Source organism: Bos javanicus, chromosome 9 (assembly GCF_032452875.1).
Source record: "Bos javanicus breed banteng chromosome 9, ARS-OSU_banteng_1.0, whole genome shotgun sequence".
NCBI classification, from domain to species: domain Eukaryota; kingdom Metazoa; phylum Chordata; class Mammalia; order Artiodactyla; family Bovidae; genus Bos; species Bos javanicus.
Window position 1 is genome coordinate 65,176,933 of NC_083876.1, and position 13,283 is coordinate 65,190,215.

Here is a 13,283-nt window from a genome sequence, read left to right on the forward strand (position 1 = left end):
CTTCAATCTTTCCCAGCATCAGGGTCTTTTTGAATGAGTCAGCTCTTCACATCAGATGGCCAAAGTATTGGAGTTTCAGCTTCAACATCAGTCCTTCCAGTGAACACCCAGGACTGATCTCCTTTAGGATGGACTGGTTGGATTTTATAGTGTATATGTTTATCAAATCAACAAGTCATAAATCTCAAATATATACAATTTTTAATCAGCACTATGTGTCAATAAAATTAAGAGAAAAAGGGTTTTTTTTGTTATTTTCTTCTTTTCCTCAGCCCTTTGCCTTTTACATATAAAGGTACATTAGACCTGTATTTAAGCATAGATGAGTTTTGATATAAGCCTACTCTGTTGTATATAAGAAGAAAATCATTCTTGTTCTAGGTACATAGTTATATATTCTTTATATGTAAACATTTATCTTTGTTTTTATACAGATTTCATATGATTTAAGTATTTTGTTAATAGAACCATACAAGCTTATTTATATTCCTAATATTCTTCTTTTATGTTATTCCAGTAGTGCTGCTTGATTCATTAGACTCTGTTGCAGAAGTCAGCCTTGATGAACAGGATAGAACAAAAACTAAGCCAAAGGCTGTGTCAGATATGACTGATAATGAAATGATAGGAACAGGTAAGAATGAGAAACTATAGCTAGTCTCTAAACATGTAATATTTTGTGACTAATTGACTTCATTTCTGGGGAAAATATATATGATATATAATAATATATGTAATAACTATCAATAAAATTTTACATTTTTATTGAAGTAGATTTATAAAGTGTTAGTTTCAGGAGTGATTCAGTTATATATCTGTGTGTATGTAGACATATATACTCACGTGTGTATATTTTTTAGATTCTTTTCTGTTATATGTTATTACAAGATGTTGAATATAGTTTTCCTGTGCTATACAGTAGGTCCTTACTGTTTATCTGTTTTGTATGTAGTAGTGTGTATCTGTTAATCCCAAACTCCTAGTTTATTCCTCCCTTAGTAACCAGAAGTTTGTTTTCTGTGTCTGTGGGTCTGTTTCTGTTTTATAAATAAGTTCATTTGTCTCATTTTTTTAGATTCTGCATATAAGTGCTATCATACAGTATTTATCTCTTTCTGACTTACTTCACTTAGTATGATAATCTCTAAATTCATTTATGCTGCTTCAAATGACATTATTTCATTATTTTTCATGGCTGAGTAGTATTTTCGTGCACATGCACATACGTGTGTGTGTATACATCACATCTTCTTTATCCAGTCCTCTATTGATAGACACCTAGGTTGCTTTCATGTTTTGAGTCTTGTAAATAGTGCTGCTATGAATATTGGAGTGCATGTATCTTTTTGAGTTAGAGTGTTCATCTTTTCTGGATATACGCCCAGGAGTTGGGATTGCTGGATCATATGGTAACTCTGTTTTTAGTTTTTTCAGTTCAGTTCAGTTCAGTGGCTAAGTCGTGTCCGACTCTTTGCAACCCCATGAATCGCAGCATGCCAGGCCTCCTTGTCCATCGCCAACTCCTGGAGTTCACTCAAACTCATGTCCATTGAGTTGGTGATGCCATCTTGCCATCTCATCCTCTGTCATCCCCTTTTCCTCCTGCCCCCAATCCCTCCCAGCATCAGAGTTTTTTCCAATGAGTCAACTCTTCACATGAGGTGGCCAAAGTACTGGAGTTTCAGCTTTAGCATCATTCCGTCCAAAAAACACCCAGGGCTGATCTCCTGTAGAATGGACTGGTGCAGTCCAAGGGACTCTCAAGAGTCTTCTCCAACACCACAGTTCAAAAGCATCAATTCTTCGGCACTCAGCTTTCTTCACAGTCCAACTCTCACATCCATACATGACCACTGGAAAAACCATAGCCTTGACTAGACGGACCTTTGTTGGCAAAGTAATGTCTCTGCTTTTCAATATGCTATCTAGGTTGGTCATAACTTTCCTTCCAAGGAGTAAGCGTAGGCAACCTCTGTGCTGATCTCCATAGTGGCTGCAACAGCTTACATTCCCACCAACTATGTAGGAGGGTTCCCTTTTCTCTACACTCTCTCCATCATTTATTATTTGTAAACTTTTTCATGATGGTCATTCTTTTTCATGATGGTGTGGTGATATTACATTATAGCTTTGACTTGGGCATTTCTCTAATAGCAATATTGAGCATCTCTTTATGTGCCTTTTGGCTATCTGTATGACTTCTTTGGAGAAATGGCTGTTTACATCTTCTGTTCGTTTTTGATTGTGGTTTTTTCTTTTTTTTTCTATTGATCTGTTTGTACATTTTGGAAATTAAGCCCTTGTCAGTTGCATCATTTGCAAATATTTTCTCCCCTTCTGTAGGTTTATGGTTTCATTTTGTTTATGTAAACAAAATGTTTACATTTGTTTATTTTGTGTAAAAACCTTATAAGTTTGATTTGGTTCCACTTGCTTATTTTTGCTTTTATTTCTTTTGCCTTATAAGACCTAAGAAAACATTGATGCAATTTATATTAGAGAATGTTTTGCCTACATTCTTTTCCATGAGTTTTATGGTGTCATATCTTATATTTTAAGTCAAGCCATTTTGAGTTTATTTTTGTGTGTGGTATGAGGGTGTATTCTAATCTCATTGATTTGCATGAGACCAGCCAGCTTTCCTAATACCACTTGTTGAAGAGACTATTTTTTTTCTCCATTATATAGTCTTTCCTTTGTTGAAAATTAATTGACCACAGGTGTAGGGGGTTATTTCTGGGCTCTCTATTCTGTTCCACTTATCCATGGGTCTGTTTTTATGCCAGTACCATGCTGTTTTGATTACCATAGATTAACGGTATTGTCTGAAGTCTGAAAGGTGTGCCTTCTACTTTTTTTTTTTCCCTCACAGATTTGTTTTAGCAATTCTGGGTCTATTGTGGTTCCATATAAATTTTAGGATTATTTGTTCTAGTTCTGTGAAAAATGTCGTGGGTAATTTGATAGGGATCACATTAAATCTGTAAGTTGCTTGAGTAGTATGGCTATTTTAACAATATTATTTCTTCCAATCCAAGAGTATGGAGTAGCTTTCCATTTCTTCAAATCATTTTTAATTTCCTTCATCAATATTTTATAGTTCTCAGCATGTAAATCTTTTAGCTCCTTGGTTAGGTTTATTCCTAGGTATTTATTACATGCATTATTGAAAGGGATTTTTTTTTCCTTATCTGATACTTCATGTTAGTATAAAGAAATGCAACAGAGTTCTGCAAGCTTGTATCCTGCTACCTTGCTGAATTCATTTATTAGTTCTAATAGTTTTTGTGTGGAGTCTTTAGGGTTTTCTATATAGAGTATCATGTCATCTGCATGTAATGACAGTTTTACCTCTTCCCTTCCAGTTTGGATCCCTCTGTTTCTTTTTCTTGTTACATTGCTGTGACTCAGACTTCCAGAATATGTCAAATAGAAGAGGTGAGAGAGCATCCTTGTCTTGTTCCATATTTCAGTGGGAAGGCTTTCAGCTTTTCACTGTTGAGTACTGTGTTGGCTGTGGGTTTGTCATAAATAGCTTTTATTGTGTTGATTTATGTTCTCTCTATACTCGCTATGTTGAGAGTTTTGATCATTAATTAACGTTCAGTTTCATCAGATGCTTTTTCTGCATCTGTTGAGATTGTCATGTGGTTTGTCTTTTCTTTAGTTGGTGTGGTGTATGTATCACATTGATTGATTTGTATATGTTGAACCATCCTTGTGACCTTGGGAGGATCCAACTTGATCACGGTGTTTGATCCTTTTTATGTACTGTTGGATTCTGTTTGCTAATACTTTGTTGAGGATTTTTGCATCTGTTTTCATCAGAGATATTGGCCTGTGATTTTATTTTTTGGTAATGTCTTTGTCTGGTTTTGAATCAAGGTAATGGTGGCTTCACAGAATGACTATGGGAGATTTCCCTCATCTTCAGTCTTTTAGAAGATCTTGAGAAGAATCAGTATAAGTTCTGTCTTATATCTTTGTTAGAATTCCCTAGTGAAGGCATCCAATCTGGACTTTTGTTTGTAGGGAGTGTTTTTTTTTTTCATTACAGATTCTATTTCAGTTCTAGTATTTGGTCTGTTCACATTATCTGTTTATTCTTGATTCAGTTTTGGTAGGCTGTATCAACAATAAAATTTTCAATCTCACATTTTCTACCTTTTTTTAACAAGTTAAATAGTCTGAACTTGCTAGTGGTGACACTTTATGCCAATAGGCTGAGTAAAATGTGTTTTAAAAGAAATACTTGTTAATAAGTGCTGTTGATACAAAGTATGGTACTGAGATGAATATTAAATAATTTTCTGTGCCCCCCCCGCCCCAATTCTGTTAAATTTGCTATATGTAGGAGAAGTGAGACTTTGTTTTTGTGCTTTTCCATAGTTCCTTCTGGGTAGGAAAAAGCTAGATCACATCCTGAAATTCTGAAATGTGTAGGACCATCTAGACTTGACTAAAAGTTGTAGAGACCTTTAAGATAATGCCTTTTCAAACTTTCTTAAAGCAGTGGAACTGTTTCCTGCCTCCCAAATGGAATCTTAGGTAGTACTCTCTATATAGATACAAAATGTATTTTATCAGTATAAATATAAATGTTTACATTTGTGACATTTACTTAAAAAGGTAGTGAGAACAGTAACGGTCTTTTGAAATTTTAAAAATTAAATATTGCAGATACTTGTTACATTCTTACATCGTCAAATTTCCAGTATGTTTGTATATTTTTATTGTATAATATAAAAATATTTTTGGTTTACCACATAAACAAGTGCAAATGGGATATTTTCAGCTTGCTTTTGCAAGTCTTAGGTGGCCAATATGGTCAACTAAGTCAACCCAGACACTAGTCAAAAAAAGAGCAATAGAAATGGTAAATCACTAGCCAACTCTGACCATCTGCTTGCATTTTGATTTTACTTTTTATTTCTTTATGGCAATATAATATACTTTTTTATGGCAGTATAATATACTTGTAGAATTTATGTATCATCATAGTGCAGTTTGATGAATTTTTAAGTACTGAACACATTCATGTAACCGGTCACCAGATCAAAAAACAAAGCATAATCAAAACCTCAAAGTCCACTCGCATCTCTTATTTCTAGTCATTGCCGTTCTAAGAATCACCACTGTCTTGTTTCATTTACTTCCATTTTAAAATGTGAATATAACAGTTAAGTGTGAATATAACAGTTACAAAGTTAAAACAACCACAAAAAATTGCAACAGAAGTTTTCCATCAAAACATTACTGGTTTACTTGTTATTAGCTGACTGAATATTCTGCCCTGATGGAAGCATGTGCTGGGCACATGTTCCTCAGTCTTACAACTGTTTTTATTTAAATATTTGTCATACGTGCTCTGATAGTCTGCTTGCACTGTTTTCAGTAAGTAGATATGGATACTTTTTTTTTTTAATTTGATGAAATTTTATTATAAAAGTAACACAATTTGGTTGTTTTTGTGATATACAACATTCTAAATAATAATTGGAATTATGACTGCTAATATTATGCCAGGATATTTCATGGAAGGTATTGATAAATTTTTAGAAATTTCATACAGTCTGTGAATACATACATTAATCATATTTATCCATACAAATAAAGCCTAGGGAAGGTTAAGCATCACTTTTTATTTGACAATGTTATTCATGCAGTTTAACACATCAAACAAACCTAATTCGTTTAACATCTCTCTTTTTACAAAGAGAGGAAAAGAAAACTCTTTGAGATGTTCTAGGAGCCTTTTATGAAATCTCAAAGTCAGTTGAAGGTCAAAAAGATTTCATTTAGAAATTGATTTGGGGAAGTTGTCAAAAATGTCAAAGTGTTTTAACACTTCATTAACCAGAAGCACAGACCACTATGCAACAATACTTAACTGTCAATTTAACCAAAATAACAATAAAAATTTTCAAAAGTAAATATAGGGAGCAACATGGTTGGTAAAAAAAAACAAAACAGGTCTTTTTTTTTTTTTTTTTTTTTAATTTCAGATATACACATGCTCCCCTCCTGAACCCTCCTCCCTCCCCCTCCCCATACCATCCCCCTGGGCCTTCCCAGCGCACCAGCCCCAAGCATCCAGCATCGTGCACTGAACCTGGACTGGCATCTCGTTTCATACATGACATTTCACATGTTTCAATGCCATTCTCCCAAATCTTCCCACCCTCTCCCACAGAGTCCAGATACTTTTAAAAGACAAGTGTAGAGCTACAGCTTTTCTAATCAGTGATACATTATAGGTGGTTCATTTATATACAGGATGGCCAGAGAAACTTTTTTCTAAGATATGCATGAAAACAAAGCCAGAGGAAAGAGTTATCACTCTGCTCTTCATATTTTAAAATGAAAATTCAAACATCTGTGGAACCTATGGTTTTCTCTGAATGAAAATCAGAGCAGTTTGAAAACTTCTCCTGTACATTATAATAAAACTCAGAAATAAAAAACATATCGCTGGAAATAGAAACTCTAATATGATCTCGGAAATTATATAAAATTAAAATTTTTTGGTCTTATTTCTTAAATATTCTTGATTCTGAAATAATTTGGTGAATCAGTTACTAGAAGAGTAAAGAGTATGACATTACTGTCTTTGGTCTTGGATTCATATTTCCAGCCTTGCCAGTTACCAGCTGGGTGACAATGGACAATTAGTACCTCAAAGCCTGTTTCCTCTTCTTTAAAATGACATCATTTGATGATCAATTGAGATTATGTGTAGTGCCTAGCATACTGTTACAGTTCAATGAGAAGTAGCAGCTCTGTGGTTCTTATCACTTTTTATTTCACTACTGTTAATAGTCAAATTATAATAAAGAACCTGAAGGCATAAATACCTTTTGGCTATGAAGTATAAAATTTACCTAGTATTTACAAAAGTACACTGGAAAATTTCAAATCAGAGTCTGAGCTTGGATTAAGAACTGAAAGTATCAGCGGCTTCCTTTGTTTACCATGTGTCTTCAGCCATAAGCAGGCTCAGTTTAGGTGATACAGTGTCAAAGATTTTTATCTCTTTTTTTTTTGATAATACTGTTCATGAAACTTGTGCTTTACTGTCTTAAAAAGGTTGGTAACTATAAAATGATGGTCAGATCTAGCCTTTGGCTTGTTTTCATTTGTCTCAAGGGCAGGGACCATTTTGTGCCATGGTTGCATGCCTGGAGCAGTCACAGGAGGACAGTGTTGTTTCACAACCAGACCCCTGCCTCTGCCCAATAGGTTCTGACACTTCTCTGCCTCTTAAATTGGAAAATATAGTGGGTTTTTGACTTGTGGTAATATATAAAATACATGCAAGAAGTCAGCCCTTTTCTCTCTATAAAATGCATAAAAAGATTTTAACATAGAAAGGACCTGAGAAAATTTTGAAGAGATAATAGCTGAAAACGTCCCAAACATGGGAAAGGAAATAGTCAGCCAAGTTCAGGAAGCACAGAGGAGTCCCAGGCAAGATAAACCCAAGGAGAAACATACCAAGACACATAGTAATCAAACTGATATAAATTAAAGACAGGTAAATTATTAAAAGCAACAAGGGAAAAATGACAAATAACATACCAGGGAACTCCCATTAGGCTATCAACCAATTCCTCAACAGAAACTCTACAAGCCAGAAGGGAATGGCATGATATATTTAAAGTGATGAAAGGGAAGAACCTACAACCAAGAATACCCAGCAAGACTCCTTCGGGTTTGATGGAGAAATCAAAAGCTTTCCAGATAAGTACAAGTTAAGAGACTTCAGCACCACCAAACCAGCTTTACAACAAATGCTAAAGGAACTTCTTTAGGCAGGAAACACAAGAGAAGGAAGAGACCTATGGAAAGTAAATCCAAAACAATTAAGAAAACGGTAATAGGATCATACATATCAATAGCTACCTTAAATGTCAATAGATTAAATGCACCAACTAAAAAACATAGACTGACTGGGTGGATGAAAACATGTGCATGTATGCACTTCCACTTACCACATCACTCTGCTTGACACACCCCTATTGTATGTAATTATTTTATTTTATTAAGTTGATCATGTTCCTGTTATGGTTGCATTTATAATTATCTTTTATATTTTGTTTGGCCATTGACTGTGAAAACTGATAAATATCTTTTACTCTTATGATTATGTAACTATTACTTAATATCATTGTATCATGATTGGTCAACAGAAAAATAATAGAACTCTTTATCACCAAAAATAGGATCTAATAGAAAAACCTGTAATCACTTTTTAAAATCCAGATGCATATCAGAATGATCTTGAAATTTTTTGAAAAATACAAATGCTCAAGTATTACTCTTTTTCTCCAGAGTTCCAGATATGTTTCTGATGAGCAGTCATGTTTAAAAACATGATGATCTTTTACTTTTATCTAGTGTGTTTCACTTTGTCTATTTCATATTCAGTGCTCCCTTTTCATTTAGTTTATGTTCTCCAATTTCTCCATCTCTTCTTTTCTTTTTTTGATGTTCTTTCTCAAGGCTTTATCAAGTATAGTAGAAAAGCTTTTGTATACATATATATAAATACATATATATATTTTAGAAAACTTATGAATTTTTGCCTAACTAAAAAGTTTATGACATTTTGATTCCACTTGTTTGACTTAGTATGGATAGAATGTTAGATTTCTAATTAAAGGGCTTCCCTGGTGGCTCAGACAGTAAAGAATCTGCCTGCAGTGTGGAAGACCTGGGTTCAATCCCTGGTTGGGAAGATCCCCAGTATTCTTGCCTGGAGAATCTCCCAGGACAGAGGAGCCTGGCAGGCAACAGTCCATGGGGTCGTAAAGACAGAGACTGGTGGTCTACAGTCCATGGGGTCACAAAAAGTCTAAAAAATAGATAATGCAATAAGCAACAGAAGTTTACTGTATAACACAGGGAACTATGGTGAATATCTTGTAATAATCTATGATGGAAAATAATTTCAAAAATAATATATGTGTGTTTGTATAACTGAATCACCTTGCTGTGCATCTGAAACATTGTAAGTCAACTGTACTTCAACAAAATATATATATATATTAAAAAAAGGTCAACAACTATGAAATTATTTTTAATATCAGTTGGATTAATGATTCAAATTAGGAGACAGGTACCTTTCCCTTGCTCTGTTTTCTGAGCAGCATCTAATGCTTCTCTACCATTTCTAATTTTTAACTTTTAGGTAATTTGCTTTTCCACATGTTTGCTCAGCTGTTAGTTTAAGCCAAAACCTCTTCTTCCTGGCGCCTCATGCCTGTTAAATTAGGTATGCACATTCAGTACTGTGATGCTGTTTCCCATTGGGATCATTTCTTTCATGCATACTCAGCAGATACTTAGGCATCCAGGTATTTCTCTAGAGGAGGAAAAATGTCTTCTGCCTTTTTCATTTCTTCATAAAATTAATTCTCTTCTCCCTTTGAGTCTGATAGATGGTTTGGAGGGGAAATTAGGCTTATTTTAGCAGGCAAGATTGTTTTCCTCAAGTCCTGCTGAACATCCCTGGCACTTAACTGTTAGTGATTCCAAACTGGTGGTATCCCCCACTTTTTAAATGTATTTATCTCTTTATTTATTCTGCTGCACTGGGTCTTAGTTGCAGCCTGTGGGATCTTCCGTGGTGGCGTACAGATTCTCTGGCTGTGGTGCACAGGCTCTGGAGCATGCAGGCTCCAGTAGTTAGAGCACTCAGCTTCTCTGGTTGTGGCACATGGACTTGGTTGCCCTGCAGCATGTGGGATCTTAGTTCCCCGACCAGGAATCAGACCTGCATCCCTTGCATTGCAAGGCGAATTCTTAACCACTGGACCTCCAGGGAAGTCTCCTTCTTCACTTTTTTGTTTTTAGTTTATTTAAGCAAATGTATTCCATATTGGACAGGCTCCAAATAGCAATGGTGACCTGATGACCTCAAGCAGCAGATGGAAAGCTATTCCATTGTAAGGCATTCTTACATAATCACATATGGTACTTGGCACCCTCTTACATTTAGAGTTGAAACTAGTTCCTCAGAATTTTATACTATGCAACTTACAGATTATATAAAGAGGAGGCTGTATATATGCTCTTTTATCTTTAGGCATTAATTAATGGTCATAGTTATCAAGAGAACAGGAGTCTGATCACCCTATTTCTCTTGTTTTTTCTACTTGTCTATAATGCTTTTATTTCTTCTAATTTTGAAAATTCTGTTAATAATGAAAAGTACAAAATGAGTAGGAAAATACTCATAAAAATCTTAGATCATCATTGTCATTAGATTCTTTGAATTCTTTTCTCCAGTGTTTATCAGTTGGTGGGACGAGAAGGAGGTTGATAGGGAAGGAAAAGTGAACTGTGAGATGAGGTTCTCTGTTTTGGATAACTGGGTGACTGATCATGCCATAGCCAAAGTCACAGATATTGGGAGCAGAACAGATTTTGTTGGGGAATGTAATTAATTCACTTGAGGATGTGATTTGCTTATAGAACAGTCTACATGTCTGTTAGGAAGTTCAGTGTTCAGAAAAGAGATAGAAGATAGATTAAACAGAAGACACAGGTTTGGGAGTCAAATGTTTATAGGCAATTACTAAGCAAAGGGTGTTAATGAAATTAACACCACCCCCACTCCCCCCCCACACACACACCCATAAAAAAGAGAAGTTTGAAAAAAGGGAGCTGAAGATGGAGCCCTGAGATGAGCTGTTTACCACAGAAGGTGGAAAAGCAGCCATCAGAGCATTGAGAAGAACAAGAAGGTGTTATACGGAGGAAGCAGTCCCCAGGAAAAGAGCGGGGCCACATGTCTCACAGGGCAAAGAAAAGTTTTCAGGCTGAAGAGAGTTAAAGGCTGGGTTTGTCCCCTGGGAAATTATTATTATTTTTTTTTATTATAGCAGCTTTAGCAGGGTTTTGGAACACACTGGACTGCAAAGTTAGAGGATTGAATTTCAGTTGAAGAAATGAAGAATATTAGATGTTCGGTGGCTCAGGAAAGCAGAGAGAGAGAGGTGGGAGGGTGGGGTGGAACAGAGGAGAGACAGAATCCTTGAGAACTTTTTGTGTCAGTTTGAGAAATTTAGGAATCGTTTTCTCCAGCGCAGAGAGGTTGTATAGGGATAGTAGGCAGAGATGATTTCACAGTTAGCCTGTCAGAACACATTTCAGCCTGCTGAAAGAGTCCCTGAGCCTGCTGAGATTCACGCTGGCAGGCTGTGGCCACCCATCACTAAGGTCTGTATTTCACTCTGTATCATGTCAGCATTGTCCTACAGCCTTGTTCATCATGCTTAACAGATTAAGGGATGAATTTAGTGTTTTATGTTTCTCATGTATTTGTGTGGTTATACTAGAGATTACATTTATCTCAACAGGTATTTCTTACGGACAAAGCAACAGTGACATTGAAGCTCTGCATCAGGCTTATTGTCACGTAGCCCATTCTTTGGGAGATGCAGATGAACAAAGAACTGAGAGCAATGCAGCAGAAAATACCAAGAGCTCAACGAAAGATCATCCTCAAGAAAATGAAGGGTCCTCTAAGAACATCTCTACTACAGAGTCTGGTAAAAGTGTCTTTGTTTGAGCCTCTCTCTGAGCTGTTTTCAGTATGGTATAATTTAAATACAATTGGCTGTAGTAATGATTTCTCAGTATCTGAATTTAAAAGATTGTTTAAATAAATCTGGGATTTACCCTTTTAACTATAAAGTTAGTATCAAAAATAGGTTAAAATTTTAATTCCTCCTCTAATATGCTTTGACCAAATTAAGAAATCTCTTGAGTATTTTCATATTTTTTTATACTTTTCCGTGAACATATACTAATGTTATTTTTTTTTAATGGAGAACAGTTTTGGGGGATCAACTAAATACATAATGTTTGTGGATATACCCATACACCTATGCTTAGAGAGAAAGAAAGAAAGTAGATATATATTTCAAATATAAATACCAAAGATTTGAAAATTCTGCTGTTTCCAAACTTATTTTTTGGTACAAATAAGTTTACAGTGGGAACCTGGGATAATTATATGTATCATTTTGTTAACTATGTTAATCAGAGAAAATGTGGTTTTGATGGTATTAGACATTAAATTAAGCAATTTCCATAACATTTTTGGTTGCTGTTTTTTAACTTTTGTTCTCTCAGATCTGCCCACAGTAGAGGAGCTGATGAAGCCTATCAGAATAGATTCCTTTGGGGTCAGTGGTTTTGATTTACAACCTGTCAGGTATGAGTTTCTTGGAATGGATCGTGCAGGATTGTTTATTTATTTATTGTTTTGTCACTGCAAACTTCTAGAATCGATTGTTCGACCGATTTTTCCCATTGAGGGCAGGAGGAGGAGGGGATGACAGAGGATGAGATGGTTGAATGGCATCACCGACTCAATGGACATGAGTTTGGGTAAACTCCAGGAGTTGATGATGGACAGGGAGGCCTGATGTGCTGCGGTTCATGGGGTCGCAAAGAGTCGGACATGACTGAGCGACTGAACTGAACCTAACCATTCCTAGTGAATGATTAACAGGTAGCTGGTATGAGTCTACCTGTGAGTCATTCCTGTTTTCTTTTCCTATTAATCTTTCCTCAGTTTATCAAAATTCATCTAGTTCTAAAATAAAAAAATAAACAATTGCTACTAAAAAGTTGCTGCCATTAGGTGAGTATCGTAAAGCTTTTCACTGAAAAATAAAATCCCTTCAGCTCTAAGTAGCTCAGGGACAGCTGATGCGAACACTGAGAGCAAACATGAGTTTTATTCTGCGTGTGAGTCATACACTCACTTCTTTATAAACCGGTAAATTCTGTGCTTAGTTACAGACTAGCTGTCATCTCCCAGGGTGAGATCTTGGGTCACAAGAGAAGTGGGCTTCACAAAAATCTCTAGCTACCGTACATTTTAATGACAGTTTTCAGGACTTGGCTGTCATTCACCAGCACAGAGAATCATATCACAGTCACCTTGTCGTAGGACACCTTGACATCCTTGCAGCACCAAGAGTGTCATATCCGTTATCTCGTGAGATCTTCATAACAGATAGGTCAGCATCTTTATCCCCACCGTTCAAGTGATGCACCCGAGGTAAGCAGACTTAACTGGTAGAGCTCTCACAGGAACCGGACGATGATGATGACAATAACAGCTAACATTTTAATCACGTGGTTACTGTGGACTAGGTGCTGTACAAAGCTCTTTACCTATCAGACTTTATTTAATTTTATAGCAATTCCATGAAGTCTATTCCATTATCATCCTCATTTCGTAGATAAGAAACTGGGGATTAAAG

At 35.7% G+C, this 13,283-nt stretch overlaps 1 protein-coding gene across 6 annotated transcripts in view; it reads left to right on the top strand.

The window, feature by feature from the left end:
* The window catches only part of CEP162 (centrosomal protein 162), a 94,824-nt gene that overhangs the window by 32,922 nt on the left and 48,619 nt on the right, over positions 1-13,283 (top strand). For all 6 annotated transcript variants that reach the window (XM_061427916.1, XM_061427911.1, XM_061427913.1 and 3 more), the window contains 3 exons: positions 518-634; positions 11,364-11,555; positions 12,142-12,223. In XM_061427916.1, coding sequence (XP_061283900.1) covers positions 518-634; positions 11,364-11,555; positions 12,142-12,223 — 391 coding nt within the window. The remainder of the gene's footprint in view (positions 1-517; positions 635-11,363; positions 11,556-12,141; positions 12,224-13,283) is intronic.